The 21,395-nt window shown below is 54.2% G+C and overlaps 8 protein-coding genes across 8 annotated transcripts; 4 read left to right on the top strand and 4 right to left on the bottom strand.

The window, feature by feature from the left end:
- Nucleotides 1-255: 255 nt before the first annotated feature.
- Nucleotides 256-1,710, bottom strand: QBC33DRAFT_347621 (F-box domain-containing protein). The gene has a single exon (XM_060423811.1). It carries the CDS (start codon nt 1,406-1,408, stop codon nt 452-454), a length of 957 nt encoding a protein of 318 aa, XP_060285444.1. The 5' UTR covers nt 1,409-1,710; the 3' UTR covers nt 256-451.
- A 1,825-nt stretch (nt 1,711-3,535) lies between these two features.
- Nucleotides 3,536-7,420, top strand: QBC33DRAFT_532700 (uncharacterized protein). Its single transcript, XM_060427397.1, has 5 exons — nt 3,536-4,899; nt 4,976-5,049; nt 5,098-6,001; nt 6,065-6,816; nt 6,877-7,420. The coding sequence occupies exons 1-5, from the start codon at nt 3,969-3,971 to the stop codon at nt 6,937-6,939; spliced, it is 2,724 nt and encodes a 907-aa protein (XP_060285445.1). The 5' UTR covers nt 3,536-3,968; the 3' UTR covers nt 6,940-7,420.
- QBC33DRAFT_347787 (uncharacterized protein) lies at nt 7,388-8,574 on the bottom strand. Its single transcript, XM_060423812.1, has 2 exons — nt 8,254-8,574; nt 7,388-8,165 (listed from the first exon to the last, which is right to left on the bottom strand). Exons 1-2 carry the CDS (start codon nt 8,403-8,405, stop codon nt 7,574-7,576), a joined length of 744 nt encoding a protein of 247 aa, XP_060285446.1. The 5' UTR covers nt 8,406-8,574; the 3' UTR covers nt 7,388-7,573.
- A 1,337-nt stretch (nt 8,575-9,911) lies between these two features.
- QBC33DRAFT_557284 (uncharacterized protein) lies at nt 9,912-10,756 on the top strand (the record flags this gene model as incomplete). Its single annotated transcript, XM_060429793.1, has 4 exons — nt 9,912-9,950; nt 10,030-10,161; nt 10,285-10,421; nt 10,612-10,756. The coding sequence occupies 4 exons, from the start codon at nt 9,912-9,914 to the stop codon at nt 10,754-10,756; spliced, it is 453 nt and encodes a 150-aa protein (XP_060285447.1).
- A 761-nt stretch (nt 10,757-11,517) lies between these two features.
- QBC33DRAFT_605671 (uncharacterized protein) lies at nt 11,518-11,901 on the top strand (the record flags this gene model as incomplete). The annotated part of the gene is made up of 1 exon (XM_060432282.1): nt 11,518-11,901. One exon carries the CDS (start codon nt 11,518-11,520, stop codon nt 11,899-11,901), a length of 384 nt encoding a protein of 127 aa, XP_060285448.1.
- Nucleotides 11,902-12,385: 484 nt separating this feature from the next.
- Nucleotides 12,386-13,353, bottom strand: QBC33DRAFT_513464 (uncharacterized protein; the record flags this gene model as incomplete). The annotated part of the gene is made up of 3 exons (XM_060425982.1): nt 12,386-12,390; nt 12,473-12,695; nt 12,802-13,353. The coding sequence occupies 3 exons, from the start codon at nt 13,351-13,353 to the stop codon at nt 12,386-12,388; spliced, it is 780 nt and encodes a 259-aa protein (XP_060285449.1).
- An 877-nt stretch (nt 13,354-14,230) lies between these two features.
- Nucleotides 14,231-16,980, bottom strand: QBC33DRAFT_532709 (general alpha-glucoside permease). Its single transcript, XM_060427398.1, has 3 exons — nt 15,993-16,980; nt 15,877-15,930; nt 14,231-15,816 (listed from the first exon to the last, which is right to left on the bottom strand). Exons 1-3 carry the CDS (start codon nt 16,639-16,641, stop codon nt 14,495-14,497), a joined length of 2,025 nt encoding a protein of 674 aa, XP_060285450.1. The 5' UTR covers nt 16,642-16,980; the 3' UTR covers nt 14,231-14,494.
- Nucleotides 16,981-17,570: 590 nt separating this feature from the next.
- On the top strand, nt 17,571-20,242 carry QBC33DRAFT_347914 (Sodium/hydrogen exchanger family-domain-containing protein). Its single transcript, XM_060423813.1, has 4 exons — nt 17,571-17,766; nt 17,856-18,002; nt 18,073-18,729; nt 18,788-20,242. The coding sequence occupies exons 2-4, from the start codon at nt 17,912-17,914 to the stop codon at nt 19,975-19,977; spliced, it is 1,938 nt and encodes a 645-aa protein (XP_060285451.1). The 5' UTR covers nt 17,571-17,766; nt 17,856-17,911; the 3' UTR covers nt 19,978-20,242.
- Nucleotides 20,243-21,395: the final 1,153 nt, after the last annotated feature.

A 21,395-nucleotide genomic window follows, 5' to 3' on the forward strand; every position in this document is an offset into this window, starting at 1 on the left:
CCTCATAGGTATTTGGCTTCGTCTGGCTTCCTTCGTATCAGAATCCGGGTTTCATGTTGTTTGTCTACTTAGGTAGATGGTTAACTATATCACTTTTCCCACCATGTCCTTATTAGCAGAATGGCAATACGCGCTTTGCATCTGTCTTTGGATCCTAAGAGCTGGGATACCTCTCCAGTCCCCCCTTCCTCATGCAAGTAACGGGTAACAATTGCAGTTCAATTTGAACTTCCAACGTTCCTGTCTCATGTAAGCTTAGGGCCTATGTCTGTAGATATTGAGCAATGCACATACTGAGGATTTGGCGAAATAATGTAGCCTATGACGAGCTGGGCACCGACATGGACAGAGTTGACAAGAATGAATTGATTGCCAATAAAGGTTCGAAGCAAGCCACCTCGACTGCCTAGTCGAAATACCAAGCCGATCAACGCCGATTGGCCTCGCTGGCTTACCTTATAGATGCAGAGTCATCGAATCCAGGGAACTCAAACTGCTCTGCAGTGACTGCTTCAGTTTGGAAAAGGGGCTGGGTGTATTCATCACATCGAAATATTGCATCAAAGGTATCCACATTGGCCGGGACTCGGGGATGGTGTGCGAGTGCTACGTCGTCGAAATTATGGAATTCAACAATGACGTGTGTCCTGGCCAAAATCCTTTGGCAGATCTTCTGGCTGTGGTCCGAGGTGAATGGTTCCTTCGGTTGACCCCAGATGACCCTGAACCATAGTGATCGGCGCTCGTGGTGTCCAACATGAAACTGGACAAAGTCGTAAAGCTCCCCCATGCGCAAGCCAACGAATGGTTGCAGTGACTTGGGTTCCCATAATGCCATCCATACCGTCTGCGATTCCTCCGATCCGTGACCCAGATACATCCACGAGTAGCCCAGTTTCGGTGGCGGCGGCTGTGAGACAAGCATTCGCCGCCAGCTCGCACCACGGCGAGTGAACGGCCGGCGGGCAGCCTCTTCGTTTCGAGCAATTAGGGCACTCATTTTGACTGGTTCCCCCGCGCTCTCTGCCTCTTTGGGGAATCTCTTTGTCCAAGGGAGCTTGTAAAAAGAGCTCGAGCGACGATGGTAGCCGTACGTGGAGCCGAAGTCGAAGAAGCAGGGCCCGAATTTCTTCACCAGAAGTGGGTTGAGAATCGGCAAGGCCACATCAGCTGCATCAGGCTCGGAATCCCAGTGCGGTAATTTAGAGCCATCCAGACTGCACTCCGATGCCTGACATGCTTCTCTGGATATTGGTCTAAAGTACAGAGCCCGCTGGATCGCTGGGGATGTGGCGATGACATTGTTCCACGTCTTGCTCACTCGTGATGCAGTGACAAGTAGCGTGGTCATATCAAGATGGAGCAGAATCGCCTCAAGTATCTCTGTTGTCGTAAATACTGACTGCATTGCAACATGTGATAGATATGAAGCTATTCTGTTTTTATCCCAACGTTTAGCGGAGGCACAACAGGAGAATTACGGTGGATCGGTAAGGAGGTACTACCTTTATTAGGTACGTAGAGTAATATAGGGAAAAGATCTGACGTTCACGCGCGTATAATAACCACAGTATCCCTTTCAGCCCACCTGGGCAGCTCGAGAAGGCTGATTACCTCCTTGGACTGCATTACATAGGAGAAAGGGGGGGAGGTTAAGATGACGTCTGAGGCAGTTTTTAGTTGCTGGGAAGGCGTGGGTGGACCTTCACTATTTGCATAGCAACAAGTGTGTTTTCTTCAGCAGAATGCCTAAAGCATCTTATGAGACTATCGGGGCAGCAGCCCTTACAGGAATATTGGATTTCACACAATAAAGGCGTCAGCGGAGTTCTGGCTTGGCAGCATGCCTTACGACGTAGTAACTGAGGACGCCCGCGGCCATCATCCTCTCCATCTATCTAGGTGGATATCGAGACCCAGTGTAACTCTGACCTTGCGCGGGAGCACGATGGGGGGTCTCAGAGGATTGAGTTTGGTGGCAGCGTCGAACCACCGTCATCGATTCCTTCCATAGGACTGCAAACAGGTCATCCTCTGATAGGTAGTTTTGAAGGCGGTTTTGTCAAGAAATGGCCACTGATTTACGATGAGGTGCCAAAATTGGAACATGTGGGCGTCCAGATAGCATCCACTTATGCTCATGTACACATGTCGAGCTGACTTGTGACAATGCAGAGGGACAGCCGGTCAGTTTTGGTACGGTAATCATCGCTTCGCCCTGAACGATATGTCTGTATATTCGGCCAGGGCATGTCGACAAGCTGGGTGAGCGATAATGGCGCACACATTTCGAGGGTTAGGATTCAGCCCAAAGTACCTCGCCACGTTGATGCTTGCACCGCACTGGGAGTCGCAATAAGTGCAAGGGACTTCAATTGATGGCTTGCAGGCGGCTGCGTCTTGTGACCCTGCTGGTCCGCCTGGGAGCAGACCTGGGTCGGATATGCCGTCAAGGGCGAGAGGGGAAGAGGGCGGGTATGGGAAGCATCATATTAGGTATTCATGCAGTTTGAGCCCGTTGGATGGACGGTATCCATACTTTGGTTCAAGCAATATATATGATTGACAACCTTATGCGGCTTTGGCAATCGATCGGGTCACGGGTAGGGAGTAACAGTACGTATTAGGTAAGGTACCCCCTCCTCCGGGGCAGGGGAAATGACCAGGAACCTGCGCTCCGGATTGGGCAGCGTCAAGTCTGGTCAGGGGAGAACCAACCAACGAAAAAGTCCCAGCAGGGGAGCCCCCTGCTGCACTTTTGTTTCATGTTTCCTGCCCTCCTAGCAGGCAAAGTGGTGTCCCTGCAAACAAGAAATTTCCAGCAGTGCGAGAACATCATCGATTCTGCAGCGTCCAGTAATTACACCTGGGGTGATGTGATGAGCCGCTGGATCTGCTCTCGACGAGACCACACGTGCCAATTCGCAACCAAGTACGGAGGGATTTAACCACCTTACTATATCGCTTGCTTACCCATATTTCTCATCAGTTGGACCATCCCCTTTCTTCTCCAAACTTCGAGTCGCTGGTCTTGTTCTCCCAATTGCAGGCTGGGACCACTGCGCGTGCAAATCACCGAGCCATACAGCTGCAGTATCTGGTTGGAGGTACCTGATCTGCTTGTGGCATTGAAAATCGTTTCACCCTTGTCACTCCCTTTCCTATTCCCCCCTTCAGCCCTTGGCTATGACACTCTTTTGACATTTTGCGACCCGACGGCAAAAACGAGGGAGAAACTGCGTCTTGGAAGACAGACAGCACTCCGAATTTGAATTGATTATTATTATTATTTTGAAAATAAAAAGAGGGAGGAGCAACAAATTTAAACCCAAAACCCGCTAACACCCTCCCCCGGCCGGGACGCCTTTCGCTCCGTAACACGGCTGAGAGGGTGATACCCACCCCAAGCTTCCATCGCCGTCAAAGGGTTCTGGCGCACAAGCAGTCTAGCAATCCGAATCCGTGGGGAAATTTTATGCTACTTTCACCATGACGAGGCCCGAGTTTATTCGCGCTGGTAAGTCGCCCACCTGCACAACCTTGTTGGCTCTGCCTTACCCTGGTTCCACTTGTGTCTCGAGTGCCCTTGTGGCTGGGGAGGGTTTTCTTCATTTCGCATTTTTGCCCTCGGCGGCGCCATGTACCTCCCTTTCCTGCGGCTTTACTGACTGCTGTCCGTGTCTCCCATTTACCCAGACTCCATTGATCTCCAAGATCGCGAGGCGCCCTCAGCCCAGGACCACCCGCGCCCCAATAAGTCGACTTCCAACGGACCTCACGCTCCCCATCAGGCTGAGACGCTTCGCGAGGTCGCCGCGGAGACGGCCGAGGAGAATCTACGCAGCCCCCGCGTGTCGTGGGTTGGCGGCGAGGTCGGCGATCTGCAGCAATACGCGGAGGATTTAGCGGCAGGAGTCACCAATTCCCTGAACAGCCAGCCTACTCTCGAGAACCACGGTCCGAATAACATGGCAGCGGGCCAGAAGCAGGATGCTCTGGCTATCGCCCAGAATGGGGGCATGTCCGGCCAAGAGGCCGACGATGGTGACCTAGACGCGGACGCCGATGACGGCATGGACGACGACATGATGGACAAAATTTCGAGCTCGCCCTCGATTGAAGATGGTGGGTCTATCTGCACCCTTCCGCCCCTTTCTTTGCGCAAGGTTGGCAGTTCCTGTCCATCGTCGACCCTCTGCAGTCTTGCTACTTCTCCAACACCCAGCGATGCGAGGTCCTTTTCTCCATACCTCGATCATCCTAAACACTTGCCTCTCAGCATGTCAGATCAGAAAGCAGAGAAGGCGACCTTTGAGTTGCCAAGTCGCCATCATCATCTTCAGTACGGTGAGTTCTCCACGCAGGATCGGCCGATACCCCTCGACGAATCGACCCCGAGCAACCATGACCGCTACCGGAGAAACAATTGGCCCGCCAAGTCGGAAACGACAACATCAGTACTGACGGAAATCATGGCGGAGATGGAGAGGTTGGAACAGGAAGCCACTGCCGGAGACGACGTTTTGGATGATGACTGTTGGGATGATGAGATGGAGGACGCGGTTCTACACCGGGCGGCAGAGCAGAAACTGGAAGACGTGGACGAGGCAATCGGCGATATCGAGCAAGACGATCTCACCGTACCATACGAAAGCTCTGACAAAGATGATGATGGCGACTTTTCTGACATACAAGACACCAGGTTTCTTGACTCCGGTTGGGGCGGCGATTGCTTACAAGACACAGAGGATATCGACTTCGAGTTCGTCTATGCTCTCCATACCTTCGTTGCGACTGTTGAAGGTCAGGCGAATGCGACTAAGGGGGACACCATGGTCCTCCTCGATGATAGCAACAGCTACTGGTGGCTAGTGCGAGTGGTGAAGGATAGCAGCATTGGTGCGTTCCCCCCGACTCTCGCGTGGCTTCATATGGCTTCATAGTGTTTTGCTGATCTATGTGTGTGTGTTTTCAGGCTACCTGCCCGCCGAGCACATCGAGACACCGACGGAGAGGTTAGCCCGGTTAAACAAACACCGGAACATTGACGTATGTCTTTGATACAATGGATGGGATGGGACACTAACCATGGCTCAGTTGTCGGCGACGATGCTTTGCGACCAAGCGGAGAAGCCCAGAAATCCCATCAAGACTGCAATAAAGCGGAGGAAAACAAAGACGGTTACCTTCTCGTCGCCTACATACGTAGACTATTCCGACTTCGACTACTCGACAGATGAGGAAGATATTGAGGCCGAGTACTTTGATCAGCAAGAGCAACAAGCACAGCAATCCGCTACGAAGCAAGCGAATGCTGAACCCGAAGTCGAGGATGAGACGGCAAAGGTGGAGCCTCTTAAACCGCGTGCCCAGCAGAGCGAGGCGGCCAAGACAGAGCCTCGGAAGCAGGAGGCCAATAGCGATGCAACGGCATCTGCAACGGCAGCAACGAGGACCAGCGAAGAGATATTCGAAACCAAGTCGGGAGATGGACCCAAGAAGGCAAGCGACGGTACTGTCAGAGACTCATTCTTCAAGGACGATACGGTCGAGACCAAAAAGATCACCTTGACTCCTAACCTGTTGCGCGACGACAATGCGCCAAGGGCATCGACCGAGTCCAAGGAGGTGAAGCAAAGGCCAAGCTTAGATAAGCTTGACAAGGACAGCCTGCTGGGCAAGGACGACAAGAAGAAGAAGGACAAGAAGGAGAAGGAGAAGAAGCCAAGCGTGATCCGGAACTTCTTCTCGCGGAAGGGCAAGAAGGATGCTGACGGGGCCGACGACGACTCTCTGGGGAAGCGATCGATGGATGCCGGCGGCGGAGGCGGCGGCGGCGACGACGGGCAAGAAAATGAAGTGGCGGAGGAGGAAGAAGCCCAGACGTCACCCGAAAAGTCGATGGCTCCACAACGTCACCCGAGCAAATTACAGAAACAGCAACCTCGGACAGAACCGTCACCGACGAGAAGGTCGAACGTGCCGCTGCAGAAGGAATCTGGTATGGATCTTGCCACCTTCTTATCTGAAGGAAGAGTGAATAACGTTGCAAACGTGCCTCCAGCTTCGATGCGCATTGTCGATCCGGATTTGCAAGAATCCCCCGAGAGCAGCCCCCGGAAAACAACATCACGAGACAGGTCTCCAAAGAACGAGAAGTCGAACGTGGCCAAGATTATCGCATCGCGAGCACAGAGTGGCGAATCTCGGCCGCAAAGGGTCACCAACGCCAAATCGCGTACGGGGCTTGACGATTTCGACTCCTCCGATGAGGAAGCCATCATGGAATCAACACGGCAAGCGCCCACCTTTGAGGAGGGTCAGAAGCCACAGCAGAGACCGACCCTTCCCGGCACTTACCCAGACAGCTATGACACCAAGCAGTCCTCGTCGTCCGACCAGACCGAGAAGGGAACTCCTGCAACCACGATCCAACCCCAGCGGCAACAAGATCGACTGTCCGAGTCGCCAGTCCAGGTGTCGCCGGTCAATTCGAACAATCCTCCGCCGCTGATGGTCGATACGTCAAGTCAGGAGGAGGATCACTCGTCATCCAGGTCGACGCCGGAGCTGATAGAGCGCGAGGATGGAGAGATGCATGGGAAGCAGGATTCTATCACGACGTCGACGTCGACCACGACGACGTCAACTTGGAACGATGCAAGTTTGCGAGCCTTCTTCGACTCTGGGTCCGACATTAGAGACCTTCTTGTTGTCGTCTATGACAAGTCTGATGTTGCACCGGCCGGTCCAGACCATCCTGTTGCAGGATCGCTCTTCAGGGAGCAGAACGCCAAGTTGGCCGAGATAACCACGGTAAGATAGCCGGTGATAGAGGCGTGAAAGCGCAATTGGAAATACTGACATGCAAACCAGCAACTCGACAACATGCTTGGCGACTGGCTGGCTCGGAAGCAGCGGTTACGGGGTACCATCTAGATGTCGCTAGATGTCTTCCCACCTCCTATTGGGAGCCATTGCATGCATCTCCCAGGGGAGAAGGGCATGTATATATAACACCAACACCGTTCATCCTTAGCACTACTTTTCTGCGTCGGAATGGCTGTACCTATCAGGCACAGGGTACAATTTAGGTATATCTGTCTTGCCAGGCGTCCTGGATTGGACAGGAAAACCTGAGGGAGGAGATTGGACGGATATGGGAATAGTCCACTTTCTGTGGCTCCTTTTGACAGGCACATCGCTCCCGCATGGCATGGCGTTTTTGGGGGGACTTGTTGAAGATTATTAGGCGTTTTTGACTAGGAATAACATGGGATGAAAGGATGGATGATTGGTGCGATGCGATTACTTGTGTTGAGCAAGAGAATGGAAACAGATGACGAACTGAGACACTTGTGGGAGAGCATTGTTTCCCCAGATACCGCTAGCCCAATAATTATCTGCTGTCATGAAGATGTCTATAGGACTCAATGTTGGACGTCTTCAAACTCCGCTATATATAATTAAGCTATGAGTGGTCCCAGAATAGGCGAGCTCAGAGACTGTGAAATAAAGTAATCGCTGTTCTTCAGGAGTTTGGACCTCGTCATCTTGGAGGAGGTTTTTGGGGTCACCTTGGCGCATCGCCTTCCCATCCCCCCCCCTCGGACCCAGAATTCCATGGAGACATCAGACGTACGTCCCACCCACTGTAAACCCTTGTAGGTAGCAGGACCGTACTCTCCTTCGAGAATGACATCTGCTGCATCAACCTTGGTCGCATCCAAAGGAATCCCAAGTTCTTCCGGATCTTGGTCGGGTGACACTGGGCAGCGATTCGTCGAGTTTCGACGAAGTTGACGAGCACGACCATGGAAATTTCGTCAGGCCTGCCTTCTAGCCAGAGCCGTGCATCATCTAACAGGTGGTCATATGACTCCGAAAATCCGGCTTCCAGAACCCATCTCAGCACGAGCGCTCCTTTCGAATTGGTTACGGATATGCCAAGGTCGGGCCTTTTCCCAGAATCTCGCCAGCGTCCACCACCGACTTGATCTTCACCAACTACCAGCTCCATCGCTTCACTGAGGCTGGGAGGAAGGCTAAGCATGTACGTAGCCAAAGTCACTGTCACAACACCGCAAATAGAGTCATGGGTAGGCAAGGGTATGCATTGGATGGTCAATTTCGACGTCGCCGAGTTATACGAAAGTCGTGGATATCTAAAAACATATGAAAATTAAGTTAGCAAAAGGACTTGGATGATCCAGCGGAGACACCAAAAAAAGAGAACAAGAAAAAAGTTCATACTTCTCGTCACTCTCTTCGTCCAAGTGTAGTTCCCGGGACACCTTGCCCCAGTCCGACAAGGACATCTCGATGACATGAGGTCTCTCGTATTCTTCTTGGAAACGGGGTGGGCAAGACCCAGAAGGCGAATCCCATGCTCTGTAAGCTTGCATTATTGCAAGGGCTTGATCGTATGGAGATGCGAACTGCTTCGCAACCGCGCGTTCATCTCCAGCATGGATCTCCGTTGTTGTTTTCAATATCTTTGCTCTTGGGTCGCGGCGATGAACTCTGGGAGAAACCCGGTGGGCGCTAAGTGTAACTCTGGTGAGTACGAGTACCGTATAGTGTACAGGGAAACGAAGTTCAGTCCAATCTTGTATTTATTAGACTATCTCGGTAGACTCAAAGCCCGCATGCTCTTGCGTCGAGGACGTTTTCTAAAACGGCAACTACGTCTAATACTTTGCAATCATATAAAAGTAAGTCTCTTGTGGCAAAACAACATCTAATTAAGGAAAGCTCAGCAGTCCCAGCTCCCCAACTCGCACCGTTGGGCAGCAACGGCCTATCTTAGCGACGGCAAGCGTAGTAGACAGTGACAGCAAGAGCCATAGATAGCCACGGCAATAACGATAGATAGCGAAGGCAATAGCAATAGATAGCGATAGCAATAGCGACAATAATAGCAATACCACCTGTAATGCACTAACTGCCTGCCTGTAGAGCAAATAGCGCATGTCCCTGGAGAAATTCCCTTTTGGTCAATGATACAGCACAGCACACAGCACCGACATGGGAAGCACGACTGGGAGTCCTAGCCGGTGTGGAGGTGTTGGTTAGCAAGCGGTGGCCAGCCTGGGACGACAGACGGGCACCTTCTCGTGGTGTCCTGGCAGAGTTAGATGATCGACATGAACTCGACTCAAGTGGACATGCAGGGGAGGAGTACTCCTAGTCTCCAAGTGCGACGTCCATGCTGAAATCTTGGTATGGGAGCTGAAACTATTGCGTATGGGTACTAGGAGGGCGAGAAGACCTGATGCGGAGAGGCTAGAAGTGCGAGCGAGGGCATATAAGTACGGCAGGCGCACAGTTTGCCACCGTCGCACTTGCCCTTCATGGTATGAACCTTCTCGATGTTGACGGCATGTTCGTTGCGGCGCGGAAGCATCGAAGTGGCTTAAAACGAGACAATGATGCGACCTAGTGTCAAAGTAACATCAGGGACTTTACCTTGATATGGCGCTGCGGGAAAAAAGGAAAAAACCTTTTTTTTTAATAAAAAAAAAAATGCCGACTAGCAGTTGACGTTGTTGGATTGTTGAGCCTCCAGCTGGTTTAACGGAAGTCGAGTCTTCAGGGGCAGGGGCTAGGGTTGCTGCCAAGACGCCTAGATACTACGTACATCCTTGCAGCCATGACAGCCTCGGCAATCAGCTGCTTGTTGAGTGTTGACGATGTCCACTCATACCTTGTTGACATACGTATATATGTTGGGGAACTGATCTCTTGAGACCCAGCATCTTCGCTCCCCTATATCGCTCTTTGCTTCCGCCGCCGCGTCCTGCGTTCCGTTCCTTCTATACGATCTCTAAGATTGACGAGTTTGGGTTACTCAAATACCAATTGGCCAGGTACCGCATAAATAAGACCGAAGACTCAACACAGTGGAAGCCATGTTTGATCTCACAAAGTGCAATCTGTCATACTACTCTGTAAGACAGACACGCTTACCCACCCCTCACCGTTCCCAATCTGACACGGGCTGACACGGGCTGATACCGCCGAGCACAGGTCCCGGCAGCCTTTGTGCTACTCGTTCTTCCGCACGCGTACGCCGTCAGAGCGGCGGGCCGGAACTATGACCTCGCCCAGCCGCGGCGGACGGACGAGAACCTGGCCAAGGATGAGAGCTTGGACAAAGTGGTAGGTGGCACTGCTTGTCGTTAAGGCTTCTTTCTCTTTTTCTTTTTCTCCTGTATATCTAGTCAATGGATGATGGAACAAAACGACCGAACCAGCTAACACGGCCCTGCTCGCTCTCTCTAGACCGTCCGGCGCATTCAACGTGCCAGGGCCGCGGCCGCCAACGGCCTGGAGACGATCGGCCTGTACGCTGCCGCCATCGTGGCCGCCAACACCCAGGGCGTGCCGACCCGGAAGCTGAACTTGCTCTCGCTAGGCTAGTAAGTACATGCTTTGCTTTGCTTTGCTTTGCACCTTGTGTGCTGCCCCCTGCCCCTGCTCTTCTCCTTCTCCTCTCCTTCTCCTTCTCCTTCTCCTTCTCCTTCTCCTTCTCCTTCTCCCTTGGCACAGTGTTTGGATCAGAACGACAATTTCGGCGGCGAAACTGACTGACCCGCGTCGGGAATACAGCCTCGCCTCTCGTGTGGTCTACAACTTTGTGTACGTCGTCGTGCAGGACAACCGGAAGACGGCTGCCGCGCGCCCGCTGACGTGGGGGGCGGGCATTGCCGTCATCATGTCGCTGTTCCTCTCGGCTGCGCGGAACAGTAATTAAAGGACGGGAGTTGAGATGTGAATATGGTGGAAATTGGGGTGTTTAGTGTGGGTTTGGGAGGAGTACGGGGGTGTGATTGTGAACCGTCGTTAAAAAGGGTTTCACTCGTCGGTGGTTCTGCGTCGGAGCCCCCTCTAGCGGCAGGGAGGTGTGGCCGAGAATACACAACCTTAGGTGTCTAGACGTGTAGGATTCTGTGTACTCTAAATTGCGTGGTACGCTCGCTCTAGCTCTTCTCTTCGCTCCTCCAAGGATCGTAACAAGGAGGCTGCGTTACAACACCGTCCTTCAACCCAACTCAGTAATGAAAGTCACTATTCGCAGTAGTTGACACTCAGCTCTGACTCGTTGTATATAAAATATCACATCGTAGAAATCTGCCATCGAGAAGTAAAAAGCCCCTGCTTGACGACCGACCACGAGCTCGAGACTCGCCTCCTCGGGGTATACAGGGCGTATTCTCGGAGAGAATAGGTTGTTTGTGCCTTGCTACTGCATTTGCATGTTATATTTTCCCGGGGCGAAAAGTCGAGCTAGTATGACAAGTGTTGCTGTGTCAAGAAGGAAAATCACGCCCTGGACCGCCGAGTCTATGTAAGAGACTGTATCGTAACTGGAACAGTAGCAATTGAGGCATAAGTTGATCTGCCCTGCAATCTTATAACTAGGAGGCTATCCTTTCATCATTACATCTATTCCCGGTCCACGAAGAACCTCCACCCCTTGCCCCTTTTTGACAAACCCCCCCATGCCAGCCCAGCATGGCTGACAAACCATCACCATCCCCCCCACCACTCCTCTCGGGCCTCCTCCTCCTCCTACTCCTCCTCTCCACCACTACCCAAGCAGCCGTCCTCCCCGTCCTCCCAGACCCGACCCCTCAACCAACAACAACAGCCACCAGAACCACAACAAGGCCTCTACTCTTCCCCCCGCCCCCGCCCCCGCCCCCGCCCCCGACCCCCGGCCCGACCACGACCACGGCCTCGCCGCCGCAGCCGTCGTGCGACGTCCGATACTGCGCCGACGGCACGCAGTTCTGCGCCTACTGGGCCGGCGTCACGGCGTGGGAGCCGGGGAGGGGCCCCGTGCCGGGGGAGACGGTTACTGCACTGGGGGCGTGTGACGGGGGTGGTGGGGGGTGAGGGTTTACGAACGGGGGCTGGTTTCCCTGGGGATTTCTTTATATATACAAGAAAGAGAGAGAGAGAGAGAGAGAGAGAAAGAGGAAAAGAGCGCTTCAAGGGGGGATGAGGGATGGATGGATGGTCACGGGGTTGCTGGGATTTGAGGTCAGGGATAGTGGGCCAGGAGAAATGTAAGTAAGGTTTGGCGTGCTCTCTCTCGCTATGGAGGTGGACGAGATCTTTTGGACTGATGATGGCCGTAGATTCGTCGTTGAATCCAACTTCACCACGAGTAAGGGGGGTTATGGGGCTGTATTTGGAGGGCGATTTATACAGCTCAGGTTCACCAATTCCGCTAATTCAAGTGGCTCCGGTCGGTTCAGAGTAACCTCGATATGGATTTCATTATTCGTAGCAGAATCGCCCAAATGCCGACCCGGAGACGCTCGCCTCGTCTCCCTCCTGGCTCCCCTTCTCACACCCATCCCAGACACTACTCTATTCAAGCTACAAACATCAAACTGTCAGCAAGGGGCATAAAAAACATATACATTGTGTATATATGCATGACAAAGATGGGATAACATACCAGGTCCGCTAACAGCAGTGGTAATGGAACCGGACTCGATGTAGACGCCCGAGAAGTAAAAGTCCTCGTTGCTATCGCTCTGGCCGTCGCGGGGGAGCTCGAGGACGCCCAAATGCCAGTCCGCGCCGTTGGATGAGGTCGAAGCCGAGACCGGGGCCACGACCTGCGTGAGCGGGTCGCCGCCCTCGGAGTGCCAGAAGCCGACCTTGTTGCCGGAGAAGTCCTATTGTGGGAAAAGTCAGCCATGACTGCTATATATATGACTCTCTCTCCCCCCCTCTACTCCAACTCTTCGACACATAAGAGGAATGGTTGGGGGAACGACTCACAATCTCGTAGGCAACATTGTGCCAGACGTCGGGCTTCCACTCGACCTTCCAGTGGCTCTGCTGGCTCGTCATCCACTGCAGGTTCGGGTTGCTGGTGCCCTGCTCGCCGCTGATCCAGCCGTACTTGAGCTCCGTGAAGTGGGACTCGAAGAAGCAGATCTGGTGCTCCCTGTTCTGGCTTGGGGCGTTGGTGTCCTTGCGCATGATGGAGAAGTGGTAGAACACCTTGCCGGACGCGATCGCCGCCGTGGTCTGGGGGATCAGCTCGGTGCGGCGCATGTTCTGCCCGTTCCAGAACGCCGTGCTGTCGAGCGTGAACTTGGCCCCCTGCTTCGACCCCGTGTCGCTGGGGTTCTTGAAGTCTGCCGACAGGCTGATGTACTTTCCGACGTCGCCCGACCCGTGGATGTAGTACTGGTACGGCCCGACCTGGTTGCTCCACGACCACGTGTTGAGGTCCGCTGCGGATTTCAGGTCGTTGAAGCGTCCGTCCCAGAGGATGGCGCCGTTGGCCGCGGCCGCAAGGGCGGAAAGGAGGGTGGCTGTCTTCATCTTCAAGGGGGAAAAAAGGGGGTGGAAGCAAACAGGTATGTGCAACACAAGAAGATCAAAGAGGACAGTCCCGCTTGTGAGGAAGCAGGCACTGGGAAGTATATAAATCACTCTCGACTACCCGGCTCGTAGTCTAGGTACGTGTGTACTGCACCTTATAATATATACAGGGGGCCCGTAGCCTCAAATACCTCACCACCGCCGCACCCGACATGTTGCTCCAGACGGGTCCATGGTAATCTAGAGGAGGCAGAGCGGACCGCCAATTTGAGAAGCCGCCGACAGAGCACGGAATCTCAATTTGCGGACGACAATCTCCGACCTTATAAAAGAGGGAGGAGGCATATTGATTAATGGCGACACGCCAGTGCGGAGTTTAGCCTGTATCTTGGGCGAGAAAAGTAGCAATGGCATCAACCTCGAACCCCACAATGCCGCTGCGGGCTATCATAAGGATGGAGAAGATGGGGGTATGACCTGGGCACGCACTTCTCAAACCAGGAATTGCGGCTTCTGCGCGGGTGGGTAGGGGATAATATCCCCATCCTCTGAAAGCTGCGGTCAAGGATGGGATGGTAGATGCCGAGAACTCGGAGGTGATGGGGCCGCGGCACTTGTCCCGTCCGTAGCTCAGCGCAACCTAATAAACGCCTCGGCAGGGCTGTCGCGGAAGTGCCCACCTGATCTGTCCCCGGGTACGAGAAGGTGAGATGAAGGTACGGAAATCGTAAAAAAGGGGGACCAATCAATCAAGTTAGCGTAGCTGTTTCCCCTGGTTTGTCTATTTTGGTCTCGATGCCAACCTAACCGCCATGTGTAAACTGTTGCTGGAGCTGGGGGGTTCATTAGAAGCACTGCCAAAAAGCGAGGCTAACTATTGGGAACATCGATGAATTGAATTATTGACATAGCCGGACATGGGCATGTCCTATGACGGGGTTCTAGGTAGACGATCTGAACAACCAATCTATGCCGATACACATGCGACCAACATGACTGCCTGAATATGCAAAAATCAGCAACTCCTATATCACAAAGGACTGACGCCTGAGACCGTTGACCAATTCCACCTTCGACATAAACATATAAACAGCTGCTACTGAACATAATGAACCAATGCTACGGCCACGCAAAGAGGCGCCTAGTACTCGGCACCACCAAAGCTGGTGTTTCTCACCAGATTCGCGCGCTCCAAGCTGGCGCGGGGCAGCTGCTCATAGCTGCGACTGCGGCTATGGCTGCGAGACCTGCTCGATCTGTCCGCCGGTTCGGCCTCCTCGACAGAAACCATGTCGTCCGAGGAGACGACAGGCTCGTCCCGGATGCAGTGGATGAACCACGCCGAGACCAGCACCGCGACGCCGCCGAGCGCCATGACGATGGCGATGCTGTGATCCCCCGGGGTGCCTCGGGGCTTCTGGAAGATGCGGAAGAGTATGCTCGACGCCACAGTCGCGATGATCTGTGGCGCGGCAATTGCCATGTTGTGGATGCCAAGAATGACACCTGCCTGGTCGGTCTCCTCCGCATCATCCTGAGAGTCAATGTCCCGATCATGGTCCGAGTAACCGTCCAGGGATGGCGCGTTGCCAACTGCCCCGCGATTCGGCGATAAGCTGAGCTGCCTCTGGGAGCGGAGGAGGGCATCGCGATGGGAGATCTCGGCACTGATAATAGCCCATGGCGCCCAGAGAGTCAGGGCCCAGGTGATGCCCACGAGACCGATGAGAACGGTTGCGACCTCGACCGAGCGCACGAAGACGGTGCAGATCATGGCGCCGAAGAAGAGAATCTGGGAGTACATCCAGGCACGACGAAGAGTGAAGCCAGGGATGACCAGACGTTCTAACCATGACTTCGGACCATCGTAATCGTTGAAAGACGCCGTATCCTCGCCCGACCCTGCGGCTTCTGCCACCGGCTGGCTGTCGTATGTCGGGGCGATGAAGAAGGGGAGAAAGACATTCGTCGCCAAGCTGGTGATTGCGAAGATGAGCAGCGCAAAGGTACCAATCCGAGTTGCCTCCTCATAAAGATCGTGGAGCTGCTCGGGTGTCATGTTCGGATTTTCTTCCAGAAACGGCTCAGCGTAGATCTCGCCAATGTACGACGACGTGTAGAAGAGCATGGGGAAGAAGCCTATCCAGGCGCAGAACTGGACTTCGCAGACCTTCTTGGTCTGAGGAGGAAGCCTCTTGATTGAAGTGAAGATCTTGCGGAAGAAGGACAGGACGCCGGCTTTGTCTTTGGCGGGGGGGCCTTCGAGCCGGGGATCTCTCTCTCGAATGACCAGGCAGCTGAGAACCACGGTGCCAAAGAGGGCAAAGCTGGCAATGGCGCAGAGGCCTTTGAACTGGGTATTTCCAAGCCACCAGAATAGCCCGGGGAGATCCGCGTAACCGGCGACATAACCGATGATGTTGCCAACACCAACGATTCTACTTGCCATGGCATTGGCAGCCTCTATAATATGCTCAGCTCAGCCTCCCTCCTCGGTAGATACAACGAGTTTAATTCACTGACCTTGCTGGTGTGGTGGAGCACAGTCGAGGATGAAGGCGCGGATGGCGGCTTGGACTGTGCCAAATCTGTCAATTGATGTTTTTCTGGAAGAGCATGCGTCCAAAGCTGGGACCTACCGGTGTTGATGGCAAAGTCCAAGATATACACCCAGAGCACGGCGACAACAATTACGCAGACCTTGACACCTTCAGACGCGGGGTCGGCGCCAAAGATGCCCAGAAATCCACTGACAATCTCCTTCGTCCAGGCAAGAAACATGAGCGAGACAATGGTGGCGGCCGCACCGCCGAGCATGAATGGTTTCCGCTTGCCCCATGGGACACGGCAGTTGTCGCTCAGCATGCCCACGTACGGCTGCACCAAGGTGCCCGAGAGCGGCCCGGCAATCCAGACGAGAGCCATCAACGACTTGCTCAGGCCGAGGGACAGCAAGTACGGGGAGCCATTTGAAAGCTCTACGGACCAGGCGATCTGCAGACCTCCGATACTTATCGTCAGGAGGATGAGGTACCACACGCTCTTTGTGGTCTGGTACTCGTCGACCTGTTCCCGTACCGTGTGCCCGTTTATGAAGCCATCCCCTTCCCGTGCAGGGGAGAGGAGAGGCGACTGCTCCGTGTCTCGTTCTGGCCCATGCCCATGTCCACTCTCGCGCTCTTGCTCTATCGACGCATTTCGAGAGAGGTTGCCTGCCTTGGAGGCAGGCTTACTTTCTTCGCCCGAGGGACGTTCGCATCCTGGAGACTCGGCAGATGACGACGTCATGCGTAGAGGACGCTGTCCAGCGCCACTCACGGCTTTCGAGGGGCGTTTGCGGAGCGAGGACGGTGGTCGGGCGGTGACAAGGAGAGGTCGAGGTTGGGGATTGTCGTTGGAGCTAAATCCAAGGGCGCGCCTCAATTTACGTCCATGCCAGGAGAAATAAGATGGCTAGGTCTTCGATGTACGAGAGCAATCCGCAGTTCGCTGTGGGAATTGTTGGCAAGGCTTAAACAGCTATTGACGTGGTCAACCAGGGGATGCCACGGGTTCGATGCAGGGCACAGCGATTCGCTCGTGACAATACCTATACCTACTGTGGATGGAGGAAGTGATGTCCTGGGTCAGGCGAGCGATGGGTTGCGATCGGATAGCTCGTGATACAGCCCTGTAACCAATAAGAATGGGGCACTCGGATCCCTATCCGTACCTCTACATCATTACCTCATCCTCGTCATCGCCAAGCTCTACCTTAGGTACTGTACTAGGCCAGATAAAGAGAAAAACGCGTTATCATGTTCACAGCTGTGGTAAACGACGGGATGAGCCAAGGGACCTATGTACGCTAGGAATTAATAGGTCTGAAAGACGTATGTTGGTGTACTATGCTGGCAGTTGCTCGAGGCCACCGCGGTTTGTACAGTGTATACGTACCTACCTACGCAAACAACCTACAGTGTAGGTACACTATCGAGGTAATGCGGCACCGAGAATTAGGTTCCAGGTTATTATCAGGGCGAGGCTGAGCAACACGGCGATTACGCTGTAGCTTGCGATAAGGTTGCTACTACCGACAAAGAGGACAGGAAAGCTGGCGACTTTCCACACCACTAGAACCTACTTGGTAACCTCCAAATCCATCTCTGCATCGCCCTCATTTCCATGTTTACTGGCTCTCCTTCCATTCTGCTCGATCTTAATCGAGCCGCGCGCCTCTCAAAGCCAAGACAATTGACCAAGACGTCGCTGTTTGCCAAGCATGCTGGCGGATATTGCCGGCTCCGTCGTAGAGCTCACTAGTACGCCGCCTTCACGATGTCCGAGCAAAGTCAACTGCTTCTCTGCTCACTGCACAGCTTGCTAATTGACCTCCCCTTGCAGGACGGGCTTCTGAGGGATCGGATCCTGAGGGTATGTCACTGCCACCTTTCCACCTTCCCACCTTCCTTGGCGCGAGCGAGAAACTCCGACTCTAGCCATCTAACAATCTCTCTGTACAGGTCACGACTCCTCAGAGCAGGAGGTCTTGTCATCATGGGCTCTCTTCATCCTGATCATGCTACTCATAGTGGCCTTCTTTACGAGCTATATTCTCCAGCAGAGGAAGGTCACCGCGGTGCATGAGACCGTCATCTCCATCTTCGCAGGTACGCCACGCAAAGCAATGCACTCCCCGTCCGTATATATATCATCAGTCTGATCTGATGCTGTTTGCAGGAATGACCGTTGGCCTGATTCTTCGGGTGACCGACGATTCGATCCGAGACATTGTCAGCTTTGACTACCAGATCTTCTTCAACCTCCTCCTCCCACCCATCATCCTCTCCTCGGGCTACGAGCTCCACCAAGCGAACTTCTTCCGAAACATCGGGACGATCTTAACCTTCGCCTTCGCCGGTACCTTCCTGTCTGCAGTCGTCATCGGCCTCATCCTATGGCTCTACACTCGTATCCCGCTGGAAGGGCTGAGCATGAACTGGATTGACGCCATCTCCGTGGGCGCGACTCTCTCCGCGACGGATCCCGTCACGATCATGGCCATCTTCAACTCGTACAAGGTTGATCCGAAGCTCTACACCATCATCTTTGGCGAGTCGATCCTCAACGACGCCGTCGCCATCGTCATATTCGAGTCCGCGCAGAAGGCGAAGGCAGGGGGTGGTCATACTCTCGGGTTTTTGGGCCTCCTCTGGGCTATCTGGATCTTCTTGAGGGACTTCTTCGGCAGCTTGATCATCGGAGCTGGCGTGGGGATCTTGACCGCTCTAGTGTTGAAACACACATACGTCCGTCGCTATCCCAAGATCGAGACCTGTCTGATCATTCTCGTCGCCTACGCGACCTACTTTTTCTCTCAGGCCATTCACATGTCTGGTAGGCGAACGGCCCTCTTTGTAGCATCTCGAGCTTCTCCGCTGATGGCATAATTTAGGAATCGTGTCACTGCTATTCTGCGGTATCACGCTCAAGCATTACGCATACTTCAACATGTCGAGGCGCACGCAGCTGACGACCAAGTATTTGTTCCAAGTCCTCGCCCAGCTCTCCGAGAACTTCATCTTCATCTACCTGGGTCTCTCCCTCTTCACCGATGACAACCTCCAGTACCAGCCGCTCCTCATCATGGTGACCGTAGTCGCCGTCTGCGCGGCGAGGTGGGTTGCCGTGTTCCCCCTCTCGCGGGCGATCAACTGGTTCATCCGCTACCGCGCCCGCCGCCGCGGGAGGGAACCGACCGGCGAGCTGCCCTACAACTACCAGGCGATGCTGTTCTGGGCCGGCCTGCGCGGGGCCGTCGGTGTCGCCCTCGCGGCCCTGCTGACGGGAGACGACATCAGGGCCCTCAAGGCGACGGTGCTCGTCGTGGTCGTGCTGACGGTGATCATCTTCGGCGGCACCACGGCGCGCATGCTCGAGATCCTCGAGATCCGCACTGGCGTTGTCGACGAGATCGACTCGGACGACGAGTTCGACATCGAGGCCATCGGCGGCGGCAGCTACTACAAGCGCACCGGCGGCGGCACCGCCATCGGCTTCGGCCCCCGCCCGACCCGCGGATCCGCCCTCTCGCTGGGCAGCATCCCCGCCCCCGCCGCCACGGGCCCCAGCCCCAACGGGAGGCGGCCGGGCGGCAGCCGCGACAGGCGCGCCGATCCCAGCGGCTGGGCGTCGGGCCACCGGTCGCCCAACACGGCCGGGCGCCCCGTGAGCCTCGGCAAGAAGGGGTCGTTGGCGAGGGTCGCGACCGGAGACGACCTGGAGAGGTCGGAGCTGCTCGGGCCGTCGTCGGGCAACACGACCGACTCGGACTTTGGCAGCGATATCGACATCGACACCTCAGACCTGCCGCCGCCGGCCCCGCGCCGGCGGTCCACCACCCCACTGTCGCGCAGTGGTGTTGGTGGTGGTGTTGGTGGCGATGACGTCGCCGACGTCAACGCCAGCAGTCCCCTCTCGGGAGGCGACGGGCAGCCCATCACGGCCACGGCGGCCATCCGCCAGCTGTTCCGCACCGAGGACCCGTCTGCGCTGTTCAGGCAGCTGGACGAGGACTATATCAAGCCGAAGCTTCTGCTTGAGGGGAGGAACGGGAACGGGAACGGCGGGGAGGGTCCGAGTTGATTTTTTCTTCCCTTTCCTTTCCGTCTCTGTTGGGCTTGTAGAGATCGCTGTATTAGATCTTTTTTTTCCCCCTCTTCTCTTTTCCATCTTGGCCTCGAAATGTTCCTGCGGCGTGAGAACTAATCCAGCCTGTTCTCTGCTTGGCTCCCCGCGGTTTATGCTGTGTACGTCATCAGGGGCTCGGAAAAGGTACCTAGGGGTCATAAGCGGCGTTTTCCCCTTTAATGACGGGTCGAGATACTGGGGATGAGCGACGTATGTATGTATATATATATATATACGGGTTATATATATTTTCTCATCATTTGTAGGCAGACAGATAGACAGGCGCTTGAGACCAGCGTAGATTTCCATCTGCTACTTACCCCCTGAATCATGCCAAGGACGGCACTATCTAGACTGTTTACAGTGTTCTACATTCACTGTTAGGGTATGACATGATTATCCGTGGAGAGACCGGATATTGCCACCCTGATGGACACGACACAAGCTTGAGGTGTCTCTGCTGCCCCTTGAGCCCACCCATCTGATGCTTACGTGCCATACACTACCAGTACAAGCTCAAACCTTCCCAATGTCAACAACCACCCGCCATGTTTCCGGGAGATTGCACCTTGGCACCCCTGGATACGACTCACTTCTGGCGATTCACAGGCGGAAAGACCGAGTTCTTAGGTGTCATCAACGTGATCTGTCGTCGTTCGTATTTCGGCAGGCAGTTTGGGCAATGCATGTCCATGCCGTAGGCCTACTATCTTGAAGCAAAGTGCCAGCCCAATGCTTGATCCTTCCTTCCCCCCCGCCTCCCTTCCATTCGTACCGTCGCCCCCCCAAAAAGCCCAAAGGACCTCAGTTTTCTGCAAACATTTGCCTCGCTGATGTAGCGTCGTCTTCCTGTATTAACGCAACTGTAGCGACCCCCAAATATCTTCCGGAGTCTATCAGCGCACCTGATCAAGGAAACGAAAATGTGAACCAACCCAAAAGAAGAAAATAGAAACGGAAAGGATATGAAAAGGAAAAAAGAAAAACACCCTCGCCTGTAAAATGCTCAACTTCCAAAATGCACCGCAAACCAACCAGTTTGAGCCAGCCAGGACTCCCTCAAGCAGCCCCTCTTTAGCTAAAGACAACCCACACAGCAACCTGTGGAGCTTTTTAAGCTGACCGCACAGGTCCTGTGCGGGACCAAGAACGCCGCGCCCATGCAATTGGGGGGGGGGGTTGGGTATTTCATCTCTCATCAAGCAACATTAATGCCAGGGCGAATTAGATTAGTATATAAAACAATGAATTGAAGCCGATGGTGTGCTCGTCGTGTTAGGGTTGAGGTGGAAGTGTGTTGGATATCGTGTCGTGGGACCCTGTTTAAAAGCAGGCCGTTCAAAAATCAGGGTATCGCCCAATTCAAGGCTTCG

This window comes from Phialemonium atrogriseum, assembly GCF_030411735.1.
Source record: "Phialemonium atrogriseum strain 8032-3 unplaced genomic scaffold QBC33scaffold_7, whole genome shotgun sequence".
Classification (NCBI taxonomy): domain Eukaryota; kingdom Fungi; phylum Ascomycota; class Sordariomycetes; order Cephalothecales; family Cephalothecaceae; genus Phialemonium; species Phialemonium atrogriseum.

Excerpts from the sequence above, each read along its gene's own strand:
- QBC33DRAFT_347914 (XM_060423813.1), top strand. The coding sequence starts at position 17,912 with ATGCTACTCATAGTGGCCTTCTTTACGAGCTATATTCTCCAGCAGAGG. Across the intron at positions 18,003-18,072 it reads CGTCATCTCCATCTTCGCAG|GAATGACCGTTGGCCTGATT; the intron begins GTACGCCACGCA and ends TGCTGTTTGCAG. Across the intron at positions 18,730-18,787 it reads TCAGGCCATTCACATGTCTG|GAATCGTGTCACTGCTATTC; the intron begins GTAGGCGAACGG and ends GGCATAATTTAG.
- QBC33DRAFT_532700 (XM_060427397.1), top strand. The coding sequence starts at position 3,969 with ATGGCAGCGGGCCAGAAGCAGGATGCTCTGGCTATCGCCCAGAATGGG. Across the intron at positions 6,002-6,064 it reads GCCGCTGCAGAAGGAATCTG|CTTCGATGCGCATTGTCGAT; the intron begins GTATGGATCTTG and ends ACGTGCCTCCAG. Across the intron at positions 6,817-6,876 it reads AGTTGGCCGAGATAACCACG|CAACTCGACAACATGCTTGG; the intron begins GTAAGATAGCCG and ends CATGCAAACCAG.
- QBC33DRAFT_347787 (XM_060423812.1), bottom strand. The coding sequence starts at position 8,405 with ATGCAAGCTTACAGAGCATGGGATTCGCCTTCTGGGTCTTGCCCACCC. Across the intron at positions 8,166-8,253 it reads GACGAAGAGAGTGACGAGAA|ATATCCACGACTTTCGTATA; the intron begins GTATGAACTTTT and ends ATATGTTTTTAG.
- QBC33DRAFT_532709 (XM_060427398.1), bottom strand. The coding sequence starts at position 16,641 with ATGACGTCGTCATCTGCCGAGTCTCCAGGATGCGAACGTCCCTCGGGC. Across the intron at positions 15,931-15,992 it reads GGACTTTGCCATCAACACCG|TCCAAGCCGCCATCCGCGCC; the intron begins GTAGGTCCCAGC and ends GATTTGGCACAG. Across the intron at positions 15,817-15,876 it reads TGCTCCACCACACCAGCAAG|AGGCTGCCAATGCCATGGCA; the intron begins GTCAGTGAATTA and ends AGCATATTATAG.
- QBC33DRAFT_347621 (XM_060423811.1), bottom strand. The coding sequence starts at position 1,408 with ATGCAGTCAGTATTTACGACAACAGAGATACTTGAGGCGATTCTGCTC.